This window comes from Cataglyphis hispanica, chromosome 21 (genome assembly GCF_021464435.1).
Source record: "Cataglyphis hispanica isolate Lineage 1 chromosome 21, ULB_Chis1_1.0, whole genome shotgun sequence".
In the NCBI taxonomy this organism is placed as follows: Eukaryota; Metazoa; Arthropoda; class Insecta; order Hymenoptera; family Formicidae; genus Cataglyphis; species Cataglyphis hispanica.
In genome coordinates, this window is record NC_065974.1 from 3,671,550 (window position 1) to 3,683,758 (window position 12,209).

Genomic DNA, 12,209 nt, shown 5'->3' on the forward strand with positions numbered 1-12,209 from the left:
AAAAAAAAAAAAAAAAAACACTTTCCGGCAACTTGATAATATTAACCTATCGATTATGGCCGCTTCGTCGACGATCTATGTTGAGAGATGATTCGTTTGACAGGGATATCTGCATGAACGATCTAATTCAAGTCAAGCCTTTCGTGATTGTGTCGACGTTGCGAATAATAAAATTTGCTGTCATAGCTTCTCTATTCATTGTCATTTTCGTACAAACCTTTTTCAGTATTTTATTAAACATCCTATCTAATATGTCATTTGCAATTCTTTTCAGCACAAAATCGCCGTTATAAGACTTCCTTTTTTTATAAGACTTTTTTTATAGCCGTCAAGCTACGTTATCTTGTCCAGATGTGCTCCGATTCATCATACGGTTTCCTGCAACGTTGTTTATATTAATTTTCGAAGTAAAAAATTTAATTAAAAAATCCTTTCTCAAATTTAAATAATTTGATAATTAAATCTCCAATAAAAACTTCCACGTTCCTACATAGAACGCAAATTACGCGAAAGAATAATGATTTTTCACATTAAGCAATCTCTCGCTCGGAGCAACACAAGTCTGCAACAATCAAACGCGCGCGCAGAGCGCATATATGGATATATATATGTGCACTCTCTTCGCGCAACGTGTTATACACCGCATACTTAATCGCCAATCTCGCATTTGCGGGGGGATTGTAAAAAAATATTAGCTAAAAAATTTTCTATTCCCTTTCACTTACAACGTTGCTGCGCGCGTGATGGTGACGCAAGAACGACGGACCACCGCGAGTATCCTCGCGCATCGCGTGAGCGATGCATATTTCAGAGATGATTATAGTCTGTGATATTAGTCTCCATATAAAGAAAGATATATAGTCTTATGGAGAAAAATCGTCTCTGAACATTTTCACTTTTTGCCCGGCGAGTACTTGGAGCAAACGCACTCGTAATTTTAATCTCACTTTATCCAATATCACTTAAAGATTTAATTTTAATGCAATATTTCTCAATCGCGGATGTGATCCTTGCTTTTGCGTACGAACGCGCGCACACGCACGAATAAATTCACGTCCGAGACCTTCCACTCGCAGCTGCTAACCGAGTTATCCAGGTCGTCCTCGCCTCATTTCTCGTCGCCGTGTTCTTATTGAAACTGTCCCACTGTACCCCCATGGTAGAATAACTTTGGTTTTGTCGACGGTCGGATTTGCGGTTTCGCGAGCATCTCGTAAATCTTACGAGCGGAAATAACGATGTACCGCGAGAGTTACGCTCTTACGAAGGGGCCAAATTACGTATCGCCGATAAGGCTCGTAAAGTGCGACTCGTTATCGTGCACGTAGCCATTTGAACTTTGAATTAAGTTGACATTATTTTTGTCCACAAATCTCTTATCTTAAACGTTAACAATTTTTATGACGTATTGTTAAAAAGATAACAAGCAGTTATAAATTAGATACCTTTTATAACACGTTGTTAAGAAAATTATAGGCAGAGTTATGCAGAGTTATAAATTGAACAGCATATAAAATAATCGCCAAAAATATTGGCAAAAATATTTATCTACCATATATGTTATTGTTATTTGAGAAATAAAAGTCTTATTAAAGTGTAATGGAAAATTATACTTCCGACAAATATCGTAAGTACAACGATGTTTAATCCGCGGAGCAAACATTATACTGCTATTAGGAGATATCGCGGCGACTTCAATCGTTCATCTAATCATATGGTTGTCGTATCAATTAGATAGCTAATAAAATTAACGGTGCGATATTATACGGAATAGAGAAGGAGAGAGAGAGAGAGAGAGAGACTCTTGTCGCCGCGACTCTTTCTCTCTCTCTTTCTCTTGGACTTTTCTCTCGCCTCGATCTATTTAAAATTCGCTACGGTCGCTCGGACGCGAAAAATCTACCTATGCCACGAGATCGTTTTTCTTTCGGAAGGAGGGCAATCGCGTTCTAATGTCGCGCGAGCATGGAGTTCCGCAGAGTGACGAGCGACTGTGTGCTTCCAAAAATACTCTGGTTCAAAAGCCGAGTGGCTACTGTCCAGCTGCTTTACGCACATTTTCCCCGAACTCTCTCTCTCTCTCTCTCTCTCTCTTCATCGCACTGGATAGTTTTAAATATATGAACGATATACAAACTGGATAAATAAATTGAAAAATCGAATCGACTTTGATGTTCTTCCGACTTTCTCCTTTAAGCAAATATACGAGTAAATAACTTGCAAATAAGATATTGGGCATCGACACGCGACATGCGCGTATAAATGTATTTATTGTACAGTATGAATGTAGAAAGTCGAAAAGAGAGAAAGAGAGAGAGAGAGAGAGAGAGAGAGAGAGAGAGAGAGAGAGAGAGAGATGGGATACAATCCCTCTTCTTTTGTGCGGTAGGTAATTAAATTTAAATTTTGAATTAAATGACCAACGAGCCGGTAATCAACGTAATTACCGGACGACCGAGCGCATAAAAATTCCGCAAGGATCTACTTTCTCTTTATACGGACAATTCCGCGTGAACTCGCTTGACCTCGAACGACCGACTTCAACATCCACGAATGTCGTTCAACGGAGCATCCACCGTGATGCGATGCGGAGTGTCGATGACCAAATGCAACGGAAAATAATATGTGGACCGGAGCTCAAGTGTTAACAGAATCGGGACACGGATGAGAATCGACATATATGATCGCGGTACGGTAAATACGCGAGGGGTAATCGATCGAAACTTGCACGGCTTCCAGTTTTCTGACATCGTCTTATCTCGATAACGATAACAGCTATCTACTTTTAACGAATATACGCAGTTGAAAATCGAAATAATATCGAAAGTAAAATGTACTGTTTGCCGATGCACGTAATTTTCCGTATGACAATTCTCTTTTTTATCTTTCACTCTCAATATATAATGATGTAATCGTTCGAAGGACAAAGCACGCTGTCGTATCGAAGATGCATTGTTCAGGTAGATTGACAGCATCCATCGTAACTGTTTCGTCGTGCTCTTTGTTGTAACAATAACGGGACAAATATCACGGAATTAATCTCAACCATGCTTCACGAAAAATGGTTGAAATTAGCTTGAATAGATTTATTACCTGGAAGAAGAAATTTTAAAGAGATTAACATGCGCGAGCGAGTCGACGATTTCGGTTAGCAACGATACCTCTAATAATAAGATATTGAGATGAATGCAATAAGTTAGCCACAGGAAATGTGTAGCGTCTCTCTCCGGATCGGAACTCGGAACGTCGACTTTCACGTTCTAAATTCCTTTATCTTACCGTGCACTTTTATAACATACACGCGCGAACCTCGGAACAATGCTATTCCGAGCAACAATCGGAGTCGACGATCGATAGCGAAGCGAATCGATATCTAAACGAGATTTCTTTACAGAAAGAGCTCTAAGATTACAATTAGACTAAAAAGCATTAAGTTTTTTTCTCTTCGGATAATCTTACCAAAATGCATATCCACCACGACGAAGGAAAAAAGCGGCGCGCTATCGTATGTCAGCGTAAAAACGGGATGTAGGCGGATGTGATCGAGATAGCACCCGCGAGAAGAGGAGACGAAGCGATCGAGCATCGCAGCATCGTAAACGCCACTACGAACACTTGCGAACTTGGATGACGAGGCGAATCTTCTTTTTCTTTTCTTTCACAGCCGGCACAGAGACACAGACTCAGCTACGAGACGAGACGAATCGGGACTACGCGCGTTTTTCTTCTCTCGAATCCTCTCGCTTCCGCGCAACACTCGTTTCGTCGCACTACTCGTCACGACGCATGAATGATTCCTTCGCCACGCTGTTGCCGCGCGGGGTCACGCGAGGGCGGTTGTTCGGCGGTTAAACCACGCCGAATGGACCGCGCGAAGAGTTGCCGAGCTCCGAGCGTTGCCGAGGTATGTCTCGGTTAGACGAGGACGGACGAACGGACGGATGGGAAAACGAGTAGGAGGCGAAGAGAGAAGCGAGGAGGCGAAGAGAGAAGCGAGGAGGGATCGAGAGGGACGGCCGGTTGGGCCCGAAGGGAGAAAAGGTTGCAAGAAAAGACCCGTCTGCCTGATCCAACCGTATGCCGATTGTGTGATCCTTCCCCGTCGTTTTTTAGAAAAGAATGACGGTTGAAAAATGCTGATACTAAAAACTTAGTTACATGTTGCACATATCGATGGTCACTCTATTCGTTTCTTAACGTTATACACTATATTACGTGAGGGATATCGCAAATCGAACATAAAAGACACGGCGCACCATTTACGTTTAAATATAGCGGTGTTCTCTAATAAAAGTGAAGAAAAACGAGATGGACAAATGGAAGGAGAGGGAAAAAATAGACGCAAAGAAAATCAAGACATAAACGTAGGTGGAGGATGAAAGAAGAGAGGAGGAGGAGGAAGGGAACCTTGGATCAACGTGCTCGTTGTAACGTGCCGCACCGGCGACGACCGTGGAACGGCGAACTCTGTCGGCTCGTGCAGCCGGCAGTAGGCAGCTGGTCTCTTGAGCGCTCAACGAAGCGCATCGTTTGCGTCCGAACGCGAGCCTTCGGCAAAGATCGGAGCTCGGAATAAAACAACAAACGTAGGTCCGCCGTGCCGGCTGTTTGCTCCCCACTCTTAGCTACGTACGCCGTCACATCCGTTGTTCCTAAACGTTGCGTTGGTCGATCGTTGGCGAGGTAACATAAATTCAGGCTGATACACACGTGTTTTACGCACTTTATTCTTAGCACGTATTCCATCGAATCGTGCTGCTTCCTCGCCATCTCGTTTTGGTATTAACAATTAAATCAATTATGCACCAGACACTGAAGCTGATTCATTCACAAATTTATGTCTTCTTCCGTCTCGTGCGTTTAATACTATCCAGTTGATTTATTAAAAATGACAAGAACATAAAGATAAACGCAAACAAATATTATTCAAAGAAAGTTATAAAAACGTTTACCTTTTTTTTTGTAAAATTACAATGATTCTCTCTCTTATAGCACCCCTTTAGATATTTATATATTATTCACCTATTCTTTAAATCTGATAAAAGTAGACATACAGAGAGAGTAGAATAGCAATATGGGCAATTTATGCTTCCAGATAGAAATATTCTTTTTTATAGGAAAAATCTTTTCATAACAAAATGTAGTGGAAAAAAAGGGACACACAAAATGATGACATCTGACATATCACCAATAAGTTTATACACATGGTTATACACATGAAATTTGTAGAGGAATAAAAAAGTAGAACTTTTCACAAGTTATTGACAACTTGTTATTATATAAATAAAATAATAAAAAACGATGTGTGTTACTTACCATATACTCTATTGCTTTTTCTTCCAGTTCTGGTAGAGTCCAATTGATGTGGAAGCTTAAAGGTTGAAGACGTGATTCCATTCCTCGTAACCATTTTCTTAGACATTTTACTTCACGTTCAAAATCTATTAATACAAATTGGTCACATGTACATTAATATAATAGGCGCGAAAAGAGTGTAAGTTTTCAAAGAGTAATAATTCATCACCTGCTGATATATCTTGTTGACTAGATATAGGTCGGTCTATGGGCGCCATAATTTGTTCGACTAATTCCCATTTTGAATTCAAGTGATCTACACGCCATGCCACTTCGTCTTTTAAAGCAGGGGCGCGAGAAATTAATTTTTCCGCTTGCTCATTGAACAATTTGCGTCTGTACGCCTTGCGTCGTAGCTCTTCCATATGAGCCTAATTAAAAAAAAATAATAAACTTATTTAAAAGCTTATTTAAATAAACTAATTTAAAAAGTTACATTTTAACAAATTTTATCTTCTAAGTGTAACAAAATTGATACATACCGCACGCAGGCTTTTGTCTAAAAGATTTTCTTCCTTAGAATAGACCAATTCTTGAAGAATTCTTAACCATGAGTAAAGCTCTGAAAATTGGCTACTGACTTCCTTCAAATTCCAAGATTGTGTTGACACATCTGTTTCATCCCATATTAACTCACCATTTGCTTCCTAAAAAATCAAAATAAATAAATAAAGATTTTTTTTGGTATTACATTCAAAATTTAGATTTTTATACCATACGCACAAAATTTTGAGATACTCTACCTTACAAGTATCGATTAAATTAGTATCCATAATATAATCATAATTAGACCTAATAGCAGCCCAAAAATCATCTTTGCAGTCTTCATAATTTATCCACATTCTTTGAACACTTGTTTGCTTTGGATCTTTTCTGAAAATATAAATTGGAAATTATATCAGTCTATCATAATCTAAATATAAGAGATCATGAATATATTACACATATGACTAAATCATAGTTATCCTGACTAACACTAGTGACTAATACTAATAAGAATATACCTCTTCTTGGTAAGACTATTATAAAGTCTTTCCGTTGTTGTTTTGACATGTTTTTGCCTTTCTAAGCTTTGACTATTTGGTTGAAGTGACGTTAAAGAGGTATTCATTTTTGCCTTATGGTGATCTGTATTAAGAAAACATTAGTATATATATACATTCATGATAAAAAATAAAATATAAATTTTTTTATATATTTTTAAGAAAAAAAAATTTTTATATATATATCTCAATACACATATACACTCTATAAGAATATATTATTATAAAGAAATATATATATATATATATATATATATATATATATTTCTTTGCATTATAATCTACTGTATAACAGTTATGCTATAACAGTTCCTTTTAAAATATGCACATATATATTACTAAAAAAAGAACGAAGGATTTCAAGTTAAGCCATAGCATAGATATAATTTATCACTCGAATATAACCTTATCTATATATAAAGCTCTGCATTCTTGACTAAATGCTCTAAATTTTCCCTGCAGAGCACTTTGCTGAAATAGCAACACGACGTGAGTTCATGTACAAATGTGCTAATTTCAGAAAAAAAGAAGTAGCGAATCGACTTTGCAATGTCCGTCGAGACGGAACTTGACGTGAATTACAAGAGTTAATCGCGCCAGAAATCTTTTGTATCTCTCAAGTTAGCGGTAATAAAAGGTAGAAATACCCACCCGTATTGTCAACAGTCATCAGGTCCCCGGGGATTAGATTGTTTTCAGTCCGTGGCGCCCATTTACACGTTTCGCCGATGAAATCGCGACCGATGAAACCGGAGACCGCGAGGAACTCGCGCCAAGCTGGTGGGGCGGTGCACACATCCGAACGAAGACACACCTGCCCGTAATGGTCTCTCTCTCTCTCTCCCTCTCTCCCTCTTTTTCTCTTGCTGGGAGAATGTCACCGGACAATTAAAAATTTCATTGCCTACGGTCACTGCTCGCTACAATTCTCCGCCCACGAAAGAACGCCAAAGTACAGAGTTAGTTGCACCTCCGAGGAGGCGCCGCAAATCAGTCACGTTTCGCTGACGCTAAAAACGGCATAACCTTTCTGTGCCTGCGAGGCGCGCGACGTAAAACAAATCCACCGCAGGATTTTTTCTTTTCTTTTTGTAATAAAAAACCGCCGCGCATACCATAGTGCACCAACATGCTCCGGGTTGCGTCGCGCGTGCGTTCTCGTCCTCGCGGCAATCCGATGATCGGTTATATTAGTGTTCTTCCTTTATCCCAGTCTTGGACAGTGTCGTCGACGCGATTAGCCATAGTCGACGACGTTGTATGACATCACATTCCCCTGATAGGCATTTTCAGAAATGTGCATTAACATTCCAAAAAAAGAGAGATATGTACATACAGGTGTGGTAACCTGATAACTGCAGGTGCAGGCGCTTCCAATTACAGGGACATTTCAAGTCAATGGAAATATTATTCTCGCGTGATAAAACAGGTGACAATTACCGACTACTACTATATCTGTTTTATCACGTGACAATAACTATTATAATTTATATGCGAGAATTCAACATCTCTGTGTCTAACCTCTGTGATATAGGCTACGTAGGATCTTTCGAATTCCAAAGGAAAAATAAAAGGGTGTACAAACTGTCAAAAACATGACAACAACAAATTATTTGGATTTGGATATTAATAAGTTATTCCAGGAGCATACCATTAAAGAGATCGAAGAGATTCAGAAAAAAATTCAATTGGAAAGTGATAGAAAGAAGATAGAATTGCGAACATTAGTCGGGTAAGATTTGTTCGTGGAACTTTATCTAACACTTTAATCGGAAAATCTATTTTAAATCTTATAAAATATTTACTACATCTTATTAAAATATACGTATCCGTAACCCTACGTGTGCGTGTTTTTTTTTGTCATTTTAAAATTTACATTAGAGTATATATTTTTTGAAACGGAAAGATTACATCAAGGTTTCCAAAACTCTTATGATTTATATAAATGACTTTTAGAGAAAGATATCGAGATCTAATATTAGCTGCTGACACAATTGGAAAAATGAAGATAACATCTGAACAAGTTACCACAAGAATCGCTAATATAGAGGATAAGTTTAGAGAACTACAAAAAAAATATTTAATTGGTTTTAAAACAGAGCCGATTGCAGATAAACTTGACAGGTATTTTTTTAAAGATATATTATTATATCTGGATATATTATCTGCATGAAAATAAAAACAGAAAATTTATATTGATGCTAAATCCTATATTATAATTTCTTATAGAAGAGGACATGCTTCAGATTCCATTATTATCCAAATCAAAATTCTTATGGACATTCCACAGTATATTTGGACGAGTATTGAAGATCAAGATTTGCTACTTGCTACACAGTTATACATAATAGCACAACATATAAATTATAGTTTAATGTTTGAAGTAGGGAGTACAGAACTGGCATGTAAATACCCGATTGTTTCGAAGCAGTGGGATGTTATTACTCAATTCAAGACTATTATATCTAATGAATGTAACAACAGATTACAGTCATTAGATGTTTCAACTATTGTTAGTATTCAAATTATAGAAAATATTTGTAATATTTAAATATTAATTATATTAATGATATATTTGTCTTACACAGAATGCTGCAAATTGCTTAGCATCTCTTGTGTTTTTAAATGAATCTTCGTTTGTGAATCTTTTAAAAAAATTAATATTCACAAGAAATCGTGCAATTGAATCTATCATTAAAGAAGAGAGTCATGATAGTGTCAAGAACAAACTGAAACTTTGTATGAGGATACTTATACAAACTGTTCACTTGATATATTCATGTTTTATACGTAAGTATTTTATCCATTTTAGAATTATAAACACACGAAATTTTATTTTGAAATATTTAATTATATGTAATTATAGATGCAGATAATGCACCGAGCGGTTTAGTCTTACAATTTATAACAGAAATCAAAGATAAAGAAGCATATTGCTTGTTATCACAACTTGATTTAAATCAAGATTTACTTGAGGAATTTTTGCCACCTGTTACAAAAAATCATAAACCATTTGTTCAGGATATACCAAACAACTTTCCTTTATCAATTCTTCAAGATAGCGTTAAGTCTTGGTTAGAATGGGTCAATGAATTTTCTAATCTTGAAGTTACTAAATTATTAGATTTAATAATTTCTATCAAAGGCCTATATAACGTCCGGGAAGAGGCTATCAATGTGAATTTACCTGAAAATTGGAATTCCATATGGGAAGAGCTCTCTTTACCCAGAATAAGTTTTTGGATGGAATTCTTTCAGCCTATCATAACTAAACGAGTAAAATGTAATTGCATATCTCTCTTGTATACAAGGTAAAAATTTTACATTGGTAATTAATAATGATTTGTTAACAGGTATTATAATGGATAAATGGGCAGATGCACTAGCTGATTTAAAATCCAGTATAATAGAATTACTCGAAAAAGTAGCGCATGACAAATTTGAATTTCCAGAACATGATTTGCGATGGTTTGTGTGGAAAGATTCCCCCAACGACATTCCACAAAAGCTTACAAAAAATGGAGGATTAGATAACAAAAGATCCTTGCTGATGAAAGCTAAAGGATATTCTCCGAATGTAGTCAAATTATGTGAAAGATTGGACGAAAAACTGTACACACTATTGTCTGATCTTGAGCATTATTTATATGAGACTGAACGAATAATAACGCTTAAAGATAATTTACTTTCAGCGAACATATCTTTAATTGCAAATTCATTTTGTGATCGTACTGAAGTTCAAGAACATTTGCAAATAATCAGCACTGAAAATATTGAAAGTCTTGTACAATTTATAAAGAACACATGTGTTAATGAAAAACCCGAACATGGTCAACGCGATATAAATGCTATTGTATTGGCAAGATTTCTCTTTGCGTTAACTACTTTATGTCCAAATTTAAATAAGTGTTTTACATCATCAAAAGCATCTGGGCTTAGCATCACTAATGTTAAATGGCAAAGTATTTGTGAAAATTTGAAGGAAGAAAGTACTTGCATATGGTCCATTTGGGGTGACATATATAAAACTAAAATACCCGAATATATGAAAAAATATATATTAAAAGAGCCAATTGATGGATTGCGCGTTCATTGGATTATATCGGAGTGGGAAAAAGTCACTATTGAGGAAGAATCTGGGGAAGGAAAGCAAATAAAATCTGAAATTTTGGTACCGTATCAACCATCGATACCTTTGCAAAAATTTTTAACAGTTATCTGCAAAGATTTAAATAAGATTATACCGCATACACTTCCAAAGTATGTGAATAATACAAGAGGAAAAATGATACTAAGAAAGATCAAGAAATTTTATGCATTATGTTTAATTCTATTCTTTTTTAATTTTAGGAAGGTACTGCAGCAAATTATAGAAAGGATAATTACAGAATTGTTTAGTTATTATCTTAATTCATTGAAAGATATAGACCTCAGGCAAAAACAAGCATTTCAAATATTATATGATATAAAATATTGTACATTACTTATGGTGCCACGTGAAAACAAAATTCTCAATGAATTATCAAACAAAACTTGCGATGCAGTGCTTACAAAGATAGATCCATTTGACTATGATGTTTTCAATCCATTTATTCACATTAATATCAGAAAATCCGTTCAAAGATCTTTGGTTAGTATATGATTGATATACAAAAAAGATGGAACTTTCACGCAGTGATAATAAGATTTACTTTATTTTTTAGTTGATATTTGGCAATTTGGTATCTCATTTAGAGCAATTACATTCGACTTTGGGTGCACGCAATGAACATGCAAATAGTGATGGAGAGAAAAACGAACCACCTGCAATACTTGCAGTATGTACGGGAGCACCATGGTTCCCACCACTAACAGTAACTGCTCCTACAAGGAATTTGCCAGTTATATCAGTAATGATTCCGGATAAAGCACAGGTGTGTATCGAATATTCTTATATCTTCCTCCAGTTATACAATTAATAGTAATATTTTCAAACCATATTGTGAAACAATATACTTATTAAGCATTTTCTATAAATATACCTACTCTCCTAGATTATGTATGCCCTTTGAGATAAAAATATCACGAATAAGTAAATTTGGTAAGCTAGCAAGCTTGCATGTCGTGATTATTATGAATTAATGCAACTAATTGATTTTGGATTAACAGCTCTAGTTTTATTTACTCTTTTACATTGCTGATTAAAAGATGATTTTGATTTTAAAATATTTTAATATAAAACACACCTATCAAAGACTGGAAAAAGTATAAATAGAATAACATTCTACTAGATTGATTTCTAATAAAATGATACTAATACATTTGTGTGAGAATATGCAATAAGTAAATTTTTTAAATATATATTTATATAATTATTTATATTATTATATTAATACTTATTTGCAGCGCAAGAAAGTAACAACAAAAGAGAATACAAGAAATGATTCGACCAGTGCAACGATAAAATCCGGCGCGGCCGCATTTTTCGGTGCAATGGGCTCAGATTGGTTTGGGAGTAGTAGTTAACTAATTTGTTAATAAACCTTCCTTGCACATTTTATAAAAAATGTAAATATCAAAGATTGTGTAAATAATATGTCAATAGAAGATATCTCTTTTTACTACATTGTATCTATTTTATACTAGTAAATATATGCATCACAAATGCAGAGTCGACAAAGTTTAACAAATGTTTGATTTTGGATTGACTCGCACATGACATCATAAAATTAAGGAGAAAAAATCATACAAGAAAGAGAAAATACTCATACTTGCTCTGATGATCAAGAGTAAAGAAAACATAGCAAGTTTTTTTAAAGATGTTTATATATC

At 35.7% G+C, this 12,209-nt stretch overlaps 2 protein-coding genes across 4 annotated transcripts in view; one reads left to right on the forward strand and one right to left on the reverse strand.

Annotated features, from left to right (window-relative positions):
- The window catches only part of LOC126857505 (uncharacterized), a 127,131-nt gene extending 119,526 nt beyond the window's left edge, over nt 1-7,605 (reverse strand). Inside the window, exons 1-6 of the mRNA XM_050606973.1 lie at nt 7,050-7,605; nt 6,360-6,483; nt 6,099-6,228; nt 5,838-6,002; nt 5,525-5,726; nt 5,317-5,441 (exon numbers count right to left, since the gene is read on the reverse strand). Coding sequence (XP_050462930.1) covers nt 5,317-5,441; nt 5,525-5,726; nt 5,838-6,002; nt 6,099-6,228; nt 6,360-6,483; nt 7,050-7,068 — 765 coding nt within the window. The 5' untranslated portion in view covers nt 7,069-7,605. The remainder of the gene's footprint in view (nt 1-5,316; nt 5,442-5,524; nt 5,727-5,837; nt 6,003-6,098; nt 6,229-6,359; nt 6,484-7,049) is intronic.
- A 112-nt stretch (nt 7,606-7,717) lies between these two features.
- On the forward strand, nt 7,718-12,001 carry LOC126857510 (conserved oligomeric Golgi complex subunit 1). Of its 3 annotated transcripts, XM_050606995.1 has the most exons (11): nt 7,718-7,827; nt 7,933-8,130; nt 8,355-8,522; nt 8,628-8,910; nt 8,987-9,188; nt 9,265-9,681; nt 9,752-10,658; nt 10,749-11,028; nt 11,102-11,311; nt 11,432-11,478; nt 11,784-12,001. In XM_050606995.1, the coding sequence occupies exons 2-10, from the start codon at nt 7,994-7,996 to the stop codon at nt 11,447-11,449; spliced, it is 2,622 nt and encodes an 873-aa protein (XP_050462952.1). In that variant the 5' UTR covers nt 7,718-7,827; nt 7,933-7,993; the 3' UTR covers nt 11,450-11,478; nt 11,784-12,001. The 3 variants fall into 3 exon arrangements, with proteins under 3 accessions (XP_050462952.1, XP_050462950.1, XP_050462951.1); XM_050606993.1 differs by lacking the exon at nt 11,432-11,478; XM_050606994.1 differs by lacking the exons at nt 7,718-7,827; nt 11,432-11,478 and having other exon boundaries at nt 7,907-8,130.
- The last annotated feature ends 208 nt before the right edge of the window (nt 12,002-12,209 follow it).

Coding starts and splice junctions, on each gene's coding strand:
- LOC126857510 (XM_050606993.1), top strand. CDS start 7,994: ATGACAACAACAAATTATTTGGATTTGGATATTAATAAGTTATTCCAG. Junction 8,131..8,354: donor GAATTGCGAACATTAGTCGG/GTAAGATTTGTT, acceptor AATGACTTTTAG/AGAAAGATATCGAGATCTAA. Junction 10,659..10,748: donor ATACCGCATACACTTCCAAA/GTATGTGAATAA, acceptor TTTTAATTTTAG/GAAGGTACTGCAGCAAATTA.